The sequence below is a fragment of the Schistocerca gregaria genome, chromosome 2 (genome assembly GCF_023897955.1).
Source record: "Schistocerca gregaria isolate iqSchGreg1 chromosome 2, iqSchGreg1.2, whole genome shotgun sequence".
NCBI classification, from domain to species: Eukaryota; Metazoa; Arthropoda; class Insecta; order Orthoptera; family Acrididae; genus Schistocerca; species Schistocerca gregaria.
Genome location: NC_064921.1, coordinates 975,438,725 through 975,453,806, shown reverse-complemented (window position 1 = coordinate 975,453,806; position 15,082 = coordinate 975,438,725). Strand labels below are relative to the sequence as shown.

Genomic DNA, 15,082 nt, shown 5'->3' with positions numbered 1-15,082 from the left:
CAGAAAACATACATTCGAGGAGTTCGTCTGCGTATGAAGGACGCTGTAATTCAGCATGACAGTGTCAGATCACGCACGACGCTGCGACCTCTGCAAAAATCCGACGCCTCTTTTTATTTTTTATTTTTTTTAAATTTCTTGTAAGGTCCTATGGGACCAAACTGCTGAGGGCATCGGCCCCTAAGCTTACACTCTACTTAATCCAACTTAAACTAACATACGCGAACCTCCGCGGTTACCACGTTCTTCCGACGCCTTGGTTTCACTGTCATCGACCACTTTCCACACAATCCTGAATTGGTCCCATCCGTTTTTCATATGTTTCCAAAACTTAAAGAATACATGTGATTGAGATGAAGAGGTGCAAACAGTGGTGATTTTGTGGCTCCGTCAACAAAATCAACTGTCTACAGTCACGGGTTTCAACACACTGGTCTCTCGTTGGAAAAAATATGTTCGTCGCCAGGGTGAGTATCTTGAAAAATAAATACGTAGCTACGAAGAATAAAGCCGAGAAATGTTAGTAGAAATATTTTATTTTAAAAAGTCTTTAAACGTTACAGATTAAAAAAATTCGGAGGCATTTATTTTCAGTGCGGTCTCGTAAGATATGTTTGAAAATTGGATCACTTTCAGATCTGCCGCTTTACGGTACGCACACAAACTGAGAAGATGGAGCCGTCATCGGGTCCTGCTGTAATTATCACACCACGCACCATTTTCGTCCGACAGAAACAATGGCTGGGAGAAACTGGTACGTTCACAACTATGTGGGTTAATCTTGCTGCTCCACGGATGAGCCACGCTGCCTATTTTGAAGGGGACGTCATCCGTCACGTACAAGAGAACACGTTTGCAAGCACTCGAAACATTGCCCAAGCCGTGGGATTCTGTACAGCACAAAGTTCATATTCTACCCCGTGGGTTATGTGATGCGCAATATTTGAGAGTGATCTGATCTAAAAGATTATTTTACATGCGTACGATGCATTTCCGGACATACATTCCTCATCTAAACTCTATTTACTATGTCTCATTTGCAAACAGGTTTCTAATAGGAAATGTGGAATAAAAAAATATGTTTCAAATGGCTCTTTTTTTTAAATCACATTTTGATCACTTTTGTTCATTGCATCTGCTCGGGGCGGACGTCGTAAGACATCCATTTATGTTCGTTGTTGATCGATTGACTCAGGTTTTTTTTTTATTACATAGTGGCACGTAACCTTCTGACCAAACACGCTGAGCTACCGTGCCGGCTCACGCCGGCTCACTACGGGACAACATCTTAGGTCATCAGTCCCCTAGAACTTAGAACTACTTAAACCTAACTAACCTAAGGACATCACACAACACCCAGCCATCACGACGTAGGGAAAACCCCTGACCCCGCCGGGAATCGAACCCGGGAACCCGGGCGTGAGAAGCGAGAACGCTACCATACGACCACGAGATGCGAGCGAATTGTGAAATACCTTTATTGAATGGCACTATGAAGAACCCCATTAAGTGGTCAAGTGAAGTAAACGAAAACCTAGGAGAAATTGAAATTAACATAGAAATTACTGACGATAAAACGAAATTTAGCAACCTAATTCAAATACAGAGTCTTGCTAAGAAGCTTAACTAACAAAATTCCAAATAGATGCAACATTGTTGAAAGATGCTCATTTAACGAATGAAAATAAACTGGGAAGACAAGAAGAAAAAAATGGAAATAAAGTGAAACTATGCTCCTTCATTGGGCACAACAAATCAGAGTAATAATAATTATAATTCGTGTGGCTCACAGCCTGTTCCAAGCCTCTAGATCTAGCACCACTTCGGTGGCGTACGTTACATATAGCAGCTTCTCAGTCTGCCTGTCTGGGCTGGATGGACCTCGTTCCAGATCATTCGACCACCAAAAAAGCTCTTTTTAATTGCAAAATGTCCATTAAAGGTAATTTATATACAACGGAGGTGAAGAGAAAACCGTTAAATGAACGTTTTGCTTACGTTATTCTTCAACAGCCACCTTCTGTGGTGTGACGGGAACACGAAATCTCTTCATGTTGCCGTCCTACTTGTGTTGCAGGTCTTCCGAGCGGCAGCGTGGTGGAGCACATGGACGTCGTCAACTCGGGCCTCGAGGCGGTCGAGGCCGACTCTCTGGAGGTGCACATCGAATCCCTGCGCCTCATGAGCAACCGCATCCAGTACGTCGCACCGAGGGCCTTCGCGTGAGTAACACGTTAACGGTAGAGACAAATGTAACTCCACTGTACTACAAGCATACAGGTTTATCTCTATGTATAAGTCAATCTCCTGACTGACTGACTGACTGAACGATCATCGCCCAGTCCGAACCGCCAAGAATGGAATCTTGAAATCTGGATAACGTGCGTATCTTGTACTGCAGGCGTCGCTTAAGAAAGGATTTTTCGAAATTCCAACCATAAAGGGGTTTAACACGGGACGAAGAATTTTTTTTTTTTAAATTAAGCCAGTTTTGAAGATAGTCGTACGAAAATTGGTGTTTGATTTCTCAGTCAGAAGTGAAGGAATACGTGTATCAGCATTTTTGCAAGTTTAACCTACAGGGGCGAAATAGTGGGTGAAAGCTTATCATTAAAGAACTGCCAAAGTATTTTTAAAGCTACGTCTGTGAACATTGGTATTTGACTTATAGATTACAAATAAAAAATGCGTGTTTCATTGTTTTCAGAAACTGAACTTCTTATCGGATAAAATAGGGGATATGATTGTTTATGAAAATATTTTATTATGAAGGCATTTTTAAAACTAAATGTATGAAAATTTTAATTTAGTCCTCAGTTACGAATGAAAAAATTCGTGTTTCACTGTTTTCGGATATTCATCCACTATGGGGTAAAATGGAAGATGAAAGTTTTATGGAAATTTTTCATTGCGAAAGCATTCTTGAAGCTAAATCTATGACAATTGGTGTTTGGCTTCTGTATTAGAAATAAAACACACACATGTCACTGTTCTTCGACAATCAACCACTAAGAGGGTAAAGCTGTGGGGATAGGGTGGAGGGGAAAGAAAGGAAACGTTTTATGAAAATATCTAATTGAGAAAGCATTTTTAAAGCCATATATTTTAAAACTGGTTTTGGATTTTCGGTTAGAGATGAAAAGATACGTGTTTTTGGAAATTCAATCCTAAAGAAGTGAAATATGGTCATATTTATTCACTGAGTCATCTTCGCCCAGCCCAAACCGCCAAGGACAGAAACCTGAAGTTTGGAGAGCGTGTGGATGTTGTACTGTAGGTACAGTTTAAGATGAGATTGTCCGAAACTGCACTCCTAAGGGAGTGAAATAAGGGCTGAAACCCTTTTTGAAAATGTGTTCCTATTAAGGGAATTTAGATACTAGGGCTACTAAAAGTGGTGTTCCTTTGATTTCTCAGTCAGAAAATAAAAAAAAAACGTGTTTCTGCTTCTTTCGAGATTCCACTATAAAGGGGGTAAAATAGTGGGTCCACTGCTTTAAATAAATAATTACCATTTATAAGGCTACATCTGTCACAATTCGTATCCGACTTCTCGGTTACAAATTTAAAAAAAGAATGTGTTTCAGCGTTTTTCAAACTTCAGCCCCAGAGGGAATGCAGTAGAGGATTAAAACTATTAGAAAAAAAAATTAATGCTAAATTTTTGAAAATAGGTATTTCGCTTCTCAGTTAGATATAAAGAAATATTTGTTAGGGAAAGAAAGTTATTACAGAAATATCTCCACAAACACGCAAAAGGAATGATTAACAAAAACCATGGGCTGCAGCTACCACAATCACGTTTTGGTCAGAAATTCATGTGGGAAAGACCACACTTCTATGGTCTTAATTAGCGTGTAGCAGTTTGTGAACAACATAAAAATTCTATAAAATAAAAACGAAAAATAAGATTGCAGCAGGTCACACAGTGTACACTAGTGAAGCAATGAGCGCTAAGCAAGTATTAAATAAGGAGACAAACGTCAGGTCATACCTCTCAGGAAAAGGAACAAAAAACTTTACAGCAACATGCTCGTGTACCCGGAAATGGACGGTGAGTCTGCGACAAAGGCAATAATACTGATACGTGGTATTACTCAAAGCATGTTTGTCAATGTCATTAATGAACAATATCACTGCCTGTACTGCAGTTACGTCGAATCACACTGATCCGTTATCCATTCCAGGACCAAGCCGACATGGTTTTAGTCTATAGTAAAGCAACTGGAAATGGTCAATAGTCTACACTGATTTCCCGATCCACTTATGCTAATAAAAAAGGCCACCAACTTACGAAACCTTTTCACTCATTTTTAGGCGGTTCTATGAGCCTGAGCGCTTCCAGAAAAGTGAGACAGCAGGGTGGCCGCCAGATGTACGATTACCATCTCTGGTTCCACGTCATATTCTGACCAAGCACAAACTCTAGGCACGTATCTCGCCAGCATGAAGTAAGAATGATGTTATGTATCTTGTGGGAAACCAGTAGTATCCTTACTATCAGAAGCTTTCTCAGAGATTATCCAGAGTGGATTCTCATAAACGAAAAAGGTTTGGTCACTTTTTTTGGAAAAGGCAAGGGCTATTATGTGGTTTCTGTCGTCCATCCGCTTCACTGATGAGGTGTTCCTTGGTAGAGGTGGCCTCGTAAACCTGTACACAGTCGTCATATGTGGACTACAGAGAATCACCACGGCATGTCCGTAGAGTAAGAACCCGCTTCAGTTGCAAAGAAAATTTACTTAAATGCACGACCCGTTGCAGGACATCAGAGCTCCATCGTCAGGGCTAATAATGGAAAGACAAGAGGGAAGGCTGGTTATAAAGTCTATGCAAGGAGTTAAGAAAATTGAGAATCCACAGAAAGTTCTCATACTAAATTAAAAACATCACACATTCGTGCCGGTTAGACCAGTTAGTATGGAAAATCAAGCTCATGCCCGCCCGTGTGAAAGGGTATGAGAACCACAACGCGTCCAATACCCAGAAACAGGAAGGCTAGGTGCCATATATACGCAAAATGTAAACAACACTTACGCTCAGAGCAGCCAACGAAGTGGAGCGAACAACGTCCAATGCTGGAACCAAATACAGTGTGTTTTAGCAAAGAGAGAGAGAGTACACCTATACGAAGGATAATCACACAGCAATGTATGGGCGGAAACGCTTACTTGTTTTTATGCTTAGTATAACTGGAACGGCTTTGACTGCTGTACGAAAGCCCCTTTAACAGTGCTGAAGAACGTACGCATTGTGGCAGCTGGTGGGGAAGTCCGGGACACGCCCCGTATTTTCCAGAACGTCAGATCTTTCATGCTCCGGAGATGTGATGCCTGCCTCACATCCCGGGGTCGTAACTTCGAACACTCTCTTAGACGAATGTTGCCTGCGTTTGTTCTTATTTCTCGGTTCCTCACCTACTAAACGAAATAAACATGTTTTCTCGCCCAGCTCTCGTTCTTCCTTTCTTTTGTTTTGAATCGTCACTACGGCGGCAGAAAAGCGTTTCCGAACATGTATTGCTGTGAGATTTTGCAACGTCTAGGTGTACTCTATCTATTCTGGAAGTCTGTAACTGCTGAGCTCAAACTCTTTGTATTCGGTTCCATCATTGGCAGTTCTTTGCTCCACTCCACTGACTGCTCGTAGCGTAAGTGGTTTCTCCTCTTTACACGGCACTTGGCCTTCCGGTCTCTGGCTACTGAACGCGTTGTAGTTTTCAGTTGTGCTGATACGAGAGTGTGAGCCTGACTTTTCATGGTGACCGCCCCGACCGCCACGCTTGTATGACTGCTTTTAATAAAGTGAGTATGACCGCTTCTTGAAGTTTTTCTCATTTTTCGCAACTCATCACATAGACTTTATAACTGTCCTTCACCTCTTGTCTTTACTATTGTTAACGACTCATGATGGATTTCTAATGCTCTGAAACTCGTCTTGCAGTTAAACAAATTTTCATTATAACTGAAGCGGATTTACTCAGTTGCGGATGTTCACCACGTTAAATCCGCGACTACTGGTTGAATGTTAGCACAATTCTTTGGACAGGGATTAGATTACGAACAACTAGTTGGACAATTCGTTTTCCCACAACTCCTTAGTGACATTACGCGTGTGTAGGTACTGTAGAACGCTGTGCTTCTTTTAGTGAAGAATGTTGTCTTAGCAATACAATAGGTGGCTGATGCATAATGGAGTACCAGCCCACTCAGTACCATTCCTTGTCAACTCTCGGTAGGTGTACGGAACGAGGAAACCCTTGTGCCTGGCCACCTCAGTCTCCAGACTTTTGCTTTTGAGTGGTTTCAGGAAAGTGTGTATGCTGAAGCAGTTGCTATTAATGTAACAGTATTAACTGCTCTATTGTAAACTTATAGTATGCTTCCTCACGTGTGTTCATATAAACTATTTTGCTTCTTTCCCGTTAGTAATGACCTACTGAATTTCCTTTACTCAGTAACCATGATCTGTTGTTTTTATTATGGTTTTTACAGTAAATGATGCCAATTTTGTGCACGAGCACCTTTGAAACGGACTTTTGTTTATTTTACTTGTTTAGTTATGCTTTGTAAATCGTGTGGTTTTCAGGTGGATGAAGGACACACTCAGATCTCTGGACCTGAGCTACAATCAGCTGGACGAGGTGCCTTTTGAGGCTCTGCAACTGCTGAGCGGGCTTGACTGGCTCAATCTTCACAGGTAATTATATACGCCACGCTCAAAGACCTACTGCCTGTGTCTCTTTCTTTGCCCGGTACGCCTGTTTCGGATTACGAGGTGGCGCGCTCGCCTCGGATCGAACATGCCCCGCGCATTAACGACGAGGGCCGGTGTGCTGACAGGTCTCGATATGGTTTTCCCGCATCCATTAGGTGAATACTGGGATTATATCCACGTTCTTCCAGAGTTGCAGCATTCGCAAACACTTAGGTAACGTTCGCACACTTTCACATGTCGTTACACCAGAAGCAGACAGTTGGGGTACACAAATTCCGTCTTGATGGCGTCCAGCCAACCTCTACCAAACCTAAATATGAACGTGCCTATGCCGTGTAGGTACGAGCTAAAGGCCAAGAAAAAGAAGAACGTTCAAAATTAGAGAAGAATTATTAGACCATATGGAGGAAGAAAGAATTTTATAGCACAACTTGATTAAAAGAAGGGATTAAGGAATAGCCAATTTGTTAATGGAGGAAAGCATGTGAGGTGAAAAATGGCAGAGAGATTAAACAGTTTGAATAATGGAAGGAGGTTCAAGTAGACGTATGTTGCTGTCGTTCTGAAGTGAGATTTTCACGGGACAGCGTAGCGCAGGGACGTGCGTAAAATCAGTCTAATGACTGAAAACGACACCTATATGAAATACACTACTGGAAATTGAAATAAGAACACCGTGAATTCATTGTCCCAGGAAGGGGAAACTTTATTGACACATTCCTGGGGTCAGATACATCACATGATCACACTGACAGAACCACAGGCACATAGACACAGGCAACAGAGCATGCACAATGTCGGCACTAGTACAGTGTATATCCACCTTTCGCAGCAATGCAGGCTGCTATTCTCCCATGGAGACGATCGTAGAGATGCTGGATGTAGTCCTGTGGAACGGCTTGCCATGCCATTTCCACCTGGCGCCTCAGTTGGACCAGCGTTCGTGCTGGACGTGCAGACCGCGTGAGACGACGCTTCATCCAGTCCCAAACATGCTCAATGGGGGACAGATCCGGAGATCTTGCTGGCCATGGTAGTTGACTTACACCTTCTAGAACACGTTGGGTGGCACGGGATACATGCGGACGTGCATTGTACTGATGGAACAGCAACTTCCCTTGCCGGTCTAGGAATGGTAGAACGATGGGTTCGATGACGGTGTGGATGTACCGTGCACTATTCAGTGTCCCCTCGACGATCACCAGAGGTGTACGGCCAGTGTAGGAGATCGCTCCCCACACCATGATGCCGGGTGTTGGCCTTGTGTGCCTCGGTCGTATGCAGTCCTGATTGTGGCGCTCACCTGCACGGCGCCAAACACGCATACGACCATCATTGGCACCAAGGCAGAAGCGACTCTCAGCGCTGAAGACGACACGTCTCCATTCGTCCCTCCATTCACGCCTGTCGCGACACCACTGGAGGCGGGCTGCACGATGTTTGGGCGTGAGGGGAAGACGGCCTAACGGTGTGCGGGACCGTAGCCCAGCTTCATGGAAACGGTTGCGAATGGTCCTCGCCGATACCCCATGAGCAACAGTGTCCCTAATTTGCTGGGAAGTGGCGGTGCGGTCCCCTACGGCACTGCGTAGGATCTTACGGTCTTGGCGTGCATCCGTGCGTCGCTGCGGTCCGGTCCCAGGTCGACGGGCACGTGCACCTTCCGCCGACCACTGGCGACAACATCGATGTACTGTGGAGACCTCACGCCCCACGTGTTGAGCAATTCGGCGGTAAGTCCACCCGGCCTCCCGCATGCCCACTATACGCCCTCGCTCAAAGTCCGTCAACTGCACATACGGTTCACGTCCACGCTGTCGCGGCATTCTACCAGTGTTAAAGACTGCGATGGAGCTCCGTATGCCACGGCAAACTGGCTCACACTGACGGCAGCGGTGCACAAATGCTGCGCAGCTAGCGCCATTCGACGGCCAACACCGCGGTTCCTGGTGTGTCCGCTGTGCCGTGCGTGTGATCATTGCTTGTACAGCCCTCTCGCAGTGTCCGGAGCAAGTATGGTGGGTCTGACACACCGGTGTCGATGTGTTCTTTTTTCCATTTTCAGGAGTGTATAATTATTATCGGCAGAAAAATGTTTGACCTAAAGTGTCAACAAAATATATTTTCACCCTTTACCTTTAAAATGAATATACAACTAACATTAATATTCCCCAACTTTTGTTACTCATATGTTAGTGAAACACATTCTGTACCACAACATCAGTGGTCGTCAGTTTGGCACTACTGTAAGGTAGGAATCTTCTATGGTTGTATGGGAATAGTAAAGCCTTAGATGTGTGGCTGTCACAGAAGTTGGACAAAACGTGGAAGCACCCCAAGAAATGGAAGACAGCAATGTCCTCAATATGTTGCTGGTTTTAGTCGTGGCCCGAACACTGTTGTGTGTCGCTGTGAGGGTATTATGTCAGAGATAAGTGATTATTAACGTAAACAAATTGTTGGTATTCTTATGGTGAGTGCTTATATAATCAAGATAGTACATGTGTTTAGTGTTTCAAGAGGCACCGTATCGAAGACTTACTGCATATACGGAAAGCGGAAAAACATTATCCATTAATCACCAAACGGACGAAAATGTGTGTTGAATGATCGTGAGGGACGGTCATTACAGACGATTATGAGGGGAAATAAGAGGAAGGCAGTTAAAAATGTCACTGCAGGATTGAATGCTGCACTCGCGAACCTTATCGGCACCAAAACAGCAAGAACAGACCTCCAAAGCAGGGAATTCGAAGGTAACCTGGAGTTCCAAAAGCATTCATCTGTCGTGAAAATGTCCGTAACCGTAAGTCGTGGTGCCGAATACCTAAAACCTGGACTGTGGAGCAATGAATGGGTTCATTTGGTCGTATCAGTCCTATTGCAAATTGTTTTCAACTTGTCACCGAGTGAACGTCTCAAGAAACACACACTTGGCTGGGTTTCGGTACCGATTCGGGCAGCCTTATCGTGGTCTGACATGGACCCAGGCCGCATTATTGCCAAGGATTATGTGACCATTCTGGATGATCAGGTCCGTCCTAAGGTACAATATTCGTTCCCCAATGGAGATCTTGTGTTTCAAGGAACTGGGACCCTGTTCTCACTGTTCGCGTCGTCCCGGACTGGTTTTGTGAACAAGAGTATGATTTTTCATATCTGTCTCTCTTGGCCACCGCAGTCATCTCAAAATTATTGAGCCTTTGTGGTCTACTTTGGAGAGAAGGGTGCGTGATCACTATTCAAGTCAAGAAGGGTGCGTGATCTTTGTTCAAGTCCATCACCGTTATCTGGACTTGCCTCTAATTTGGAAGGGGTATGGTATGATATTCCCTTGAAAAGCATACAGGACCTGCATTTACCCATTCCGAGACGACTGGGAACTGCTTTGAATGCCATCAGGTTTCCTGCTCTGTATGAGGCTAGGTAATGTTTGTGGTTTTAGTGTTACCATATTTTTGTCGAACCCCTGTATATGTTTGCGGGGAAGAGAAATTGGTGTAAGAATTGTGTGTGTGTGTGTGTGTGTGTGTGTGTGTGTGTGTGTGTGTGTGTCTGCAATGAATAGGCGAATGGGTGTCTTGGCGTTTATTTTTCTTTGTGTATTGTGATGAGGGGAGTCAGACAGGGTTGTAGCCTCCCCCTGATATTATTCATTCTGTATACTGAGCAAGAAGTAAAGGAAACAAAAGAAAAATTTGGAGTAGGTATTAAAATCCATGGAGAAAAAATAAAAACTTTTAGGTTCGCCGACGACATTGCAATTCTATCAGAGACAGAAAAGGAATTGGAAGAGCAGTTGAACGGAATGGACAGTGTCTTGAAAGGAGGATATAAGATGAACATCGACAAAAGCAAAACGAGAATAATGGAATGTAGTCGAATTAATTCGGGTGATGCCGAGGGAATTAGATTAGGAAATGAGACAGTTCAACTAGTAAAGGAATTGTGCTATTTGGGGAGCAAAATAACTGATGATTGTCGAAGTAGAGAGGATATAAAATGTAGACTGGCAATGGCAAGGAAAGAGTTTCTGAAGAAGAGAAATTTGTTAACATCGAGTATAGATCTAAGTGTCAGGAAGTCGTTTTTGGAAGTATTTGTATGGAGTTCAGCCATGTATGGAAGTGAAACGTAGACGATAAATAGTTTGTGCAAGAAGAGAATAGAAGCCTTCGAAATGTGGTGCTACAGAAGAACGTTGAAGATTAGATGGGTATATCATACAACTAAGAAGAAGGGACCGGTTGGTACGACATGTCCTGAGGGATCAAGAGGCCACAAATTCAGCATTGAAGGGTAGCGTGGAGGGTAAAAAACGTAAAGGGAGACCAAGAGATGAATACACCAAGCAGATTCAGAAGGATGTAGGTTGCAGTAAGTACTGGAAGATGAAGAAGCTTGCACAGGATAAAGTAGCATGGAGAGCTGCATCAAACCAGTCGCAGGACTGAAGAGAACAACAACAACAAAAATGATTGCTTTCATTGTTGCATCACAGTTTGTCGTTTTTTTCTGAAATATGCTGCGTTTCTCAGTTCATCTCAATATTTTTTTTTTCTGCGCCTAATAACGAGAAGGGCCGGTACCCTGTATTTGCAAGTACTTTGACTGAGTCGTTGAAACCTTCCAGAATACATTAGTCCACGACATAGAGACTCCTCGAACGTGACAAAAGTAGCAACGTTAAACCATGAACAGAAAGCTATTCATGTCTGTTAAGAGTCTTTATGAGAGCCACCTTCCCACGTACTTATTTTGTACCAGTTTCCAGCCGCATTGATTTTTCCAAGGCGATCAACTTACTTTGTACCAATTTACCAGCGTAGAGATTTGTCTAAGGCGAGCAGCTACTCCATCGAGTAGTGACCGAGTTGGTGTAGTGGTAAGAGTCTGGACTCTTATCCGGAAGAACACCGGTTCGAAGTCTTGTACATCTATTCAGATGTAAGTTCATTTGATATCCCTGAATCGCTTAAGGTAAATGCCGAGATGGGTCCTTTAAAATGGCACGCCCGGTTTCCTTCTCCGTCCTTCTCCTGGACGACTCCCAGTCAGTCTCTAATGATTACATCATCGACTGGATATACACCTGGATCGTCATCATCATCACCTGGTTAAACACTCGAAACTGTTAACGAAATTTTCCATTTTCTAATCCCTTTCTTTTTAAGTTAACAGTCACTACAACTCCTATGCATTTCTAACTGTATGTGTAGAAAAGTACATTAGCTTCCAAATGTAAAGTAGAATCGGGACCAGAGTACAATTACACCGAAATAACGCTGGCACTTACTTCGATAGGCAGTAAAACCATTATGTATGTTTGGAACGCATCAGATGAAGCAGGACTCGACACAGCGCGCTAATATCGAATGAGGGCGGTCGTGGAGCGAAGACCTATATACATGCTCGTTCATAAAAGTGCCAATTTTGATTATAAACGTTGCGGCGCGCACTGGTAATGTGTATACGTGAACTCATATTAAATGGATGGCTCTTGTCTGTCGGAATAACGAGGCACGAAGTAAACTTCTACTGCTGCAATTCCGAAATGTAATCGAAGATGCCGTTGTTATAGCTCCTGCATACCTACCGTATTCGAGTATACGTCAGACAGTGTCGAACTGGATAAAAAAAGTAATATCATACCCACTCTAATCACAAGCTGAACATAAGAAAAGTTCTCTCAGATTTTCAATGAAACGAATTAGGTCCAAGACACTGTTGTCTGTTTTGCAGTTCTAATTACTGCCAGATACTTCAGCCTTAAATGTTCGCTCTCACTGAATTTCTTTCCATTTGTGCAAAGAAAGCAGAGACGCTTTTAACCTCTGGGTTTTATTCTATACGAAAATGCTGTTACAGCGGTGTATCAGAGGAATAGAGAAAGTAAGTTACACATTATCATTTCAAGCCAAGTAACTTTTATTGAATGCTGCACTTAACTTCTAAGTGACGCAGATACATGACACAATTTTTCAAACAAATGTTTGTAAACAACAGTTCAGAAAGAGCCACTGGAGAATCAATTACTTTTGAAAACAGGCGAGGTGCCGGGGTGGAGAACAGTTTGTACCTGTTTAATTCTGGCGAATTTTGTATGAGAAATGGATATGCACTCGACCCCTCCTTACCTACTAACTAATTGATTATGTGCGCAACGGCAACGAAAGGAATTGATGGTGGACCCTGCTAGTTGGTAAAATAAGGAGTGCACACTCATAATAATTTAATAAAAATCATTGTCTACTCAATAAAGAAAAAGGGAATTTTATCATAATAAACGACAGGAAATGGGATTCTACATTTATCTATGAAATTATATGCAGATTAAGAATTCAAATGTTATTTATTATGCATCAGAATACAAAGGTACTTGACTGTCAACACAAATAGTAGGCTGAAGGGTAGGATATACTGAACTATTATAAGAATAAGAGTTGGCCTGGGAACAAGGGGCTCCTATTCTCTCTAATTCAATAGACTGAATATAATGACTGGAGGTCCTAGTGAATCAAGTATTACTTCCCCGACTATAATGCAGTATTGCGATTTGTAGTGAGAGCTCAAATGGGATCATATGCAGCAACAAGGAAGGTGGACTTGTACCAAAGCGAGTGTCCGAGCTGCTGAGGACTTCAGTATAAAAATGATAGGTCCTACAATGCTGGAGCGGCAAAATAGTTTTCCAGTCCTGAAACCTGCAGTTCGTCGTCGGTAGGCTGCGTTCTGATGATGTAGGCACCGACTTCTGCTGTGCAGCAACTCTATTATTCGCCCTATCGGTACAGGCGCGAAAACCGAACGTAGGAATCTGGGTCTTAAGTCACAGAATGAAACTGGAATATGACTGGAGTCACGCTCCACAAAGGTTCCGAAAAAGCACGACTAAGCCGCAAGCCCACCGGATTCCGACGAAGACATCCCAAATGACCTGCGCCGGTGCTACTCAAGAGCGAAGCCAACGTTACTCAACTCCCCAGTACACTCGAAGAACCGCGAATCAGCATTCAGTGTTGTTTCCTAAATTCCACCACACTATTTCAGAACATCATTCACGCCAATAGCGACCGTTCCCTCCAATTTCGGGCAGTGCTTTATGATGTAAACTGGCCTCAGTTGAAGTTGACCAATCTTTCCTCTGCTATCTAGCTGGGGTAACTGAATTTGCCGTTTGACTGGCTTTGAAAACAACATGGTTAGACCACAGGCCATATGGCGCCAGACAGGGCATGGTTCTCAAGTATTCTCAGAATCATGAAGACAATACAGTCAGTCGGCGCGAGCAGTCTTCGTTCCAGACGCGCCGCAACGGTAAACACAAACTGCGGCGATACTCATAACGCTCGCAGGTAGTTTAGCCCTGCATAAAATAGGCGAAACTCGACCAAAGTCAGTCGCCCCACCAGGCGCTCATGCCCACTGAGGTACAACTCTCCGTATTTTCGGAAGAGCATCTCCCTATAAAAACGCAGTCCGCTGTACCCTCCAGTGCTCACCTCGCAACAGGCCACCCAGGGAAGTAACAGAGGAAACTAAAAGCACGACCAAATACACTTCCAGACACGCATAACAAGCAGTTGAAAAGTACTTTGAGCTTTCAGTACAAATACCTTCATTAGAATAACCTTATTCGGCCTGTTACCACCACGCAATAACATAAAACATTAATAAAATTGAGAAATTGAGAGTAGAAATGAAAAAGAAGGCATGGAACCTCCAAAAGACGTTCAGTCATATTGATGGACAACGGCTGTCCAAAGAGCAGGCACAGCTGAATGAGAGCAATTTGATATCGCCATTAGGCGGCTCCTGCTCCATGAACAGCCATTGTCCACCATTATGGTTGAAAGTCTGAAGTTGATCATGCAATGAACGAAACCGGGTACTTTACAACTAATTTCAAATATTAGAGACCCTTTGTGCGAACATCCTCATCGTTGAAAAATCCTCGATGTCAGCATATCAGTTTCTCGATTACCTGGACATTGTGAAACATGATCGAAAGTCTTCCTGAGTGATCATCATTACTCACGTCTGTGCTGATTTGATCAAATTGTTGGCACAGTTTTATTATGACTGCTGCGGCACTGCATTTGCTGTGTACATCGCCAGAATTTCATGACGACTCTGTGTGCAGTTTAGACGTTTTGCGCACAAGAGTGTTGTAATCCCGCGTACTTCAGCTTTGGATAACGTTTCCAGCTGCAGCACCATACACTCCAACACTGACACACATTTTAGCCGCATGTCTGAGTCTGCAGCAAACCCAAAACAAGTACTGTATTGTGACATATGACTCTTCTTGAGTAAAGGTCTTAGCGTTAGACGACGTGTGTTACTTAGATTTGAAGTCTCGTCG

At 43.3% G+C, this 15,082-nt stretch overlaps 1 protein-coding gene across 1 annotated transcript in view; it reads left to right on the top strand.

Moving 5' to 3' along the window:
• LOC126335454 (chaoptin-like) overlaps window positions 1-15,082 on the top strand; it is a gene marked incomplete at its 5' end in the record, with an annotated part of 146,613 nt that overhangs the window by 43,698 nt on the left and 87,833 nt on the right. Inside the window, 2 exons of the mRNA XM_049998745.1 lie at window positions 2,078-2,222; window positions 6,589-6,699. Coding sequence (XP_049854702.1) covers window positions 2,078-2,222; window positions 6,589-6,699 — 256 coding nt within the window. The remainder of the gene's footprint in view (window positions 1-2,077; window positions 2,223-6,588; window positions 6,700-15,082) is intronic.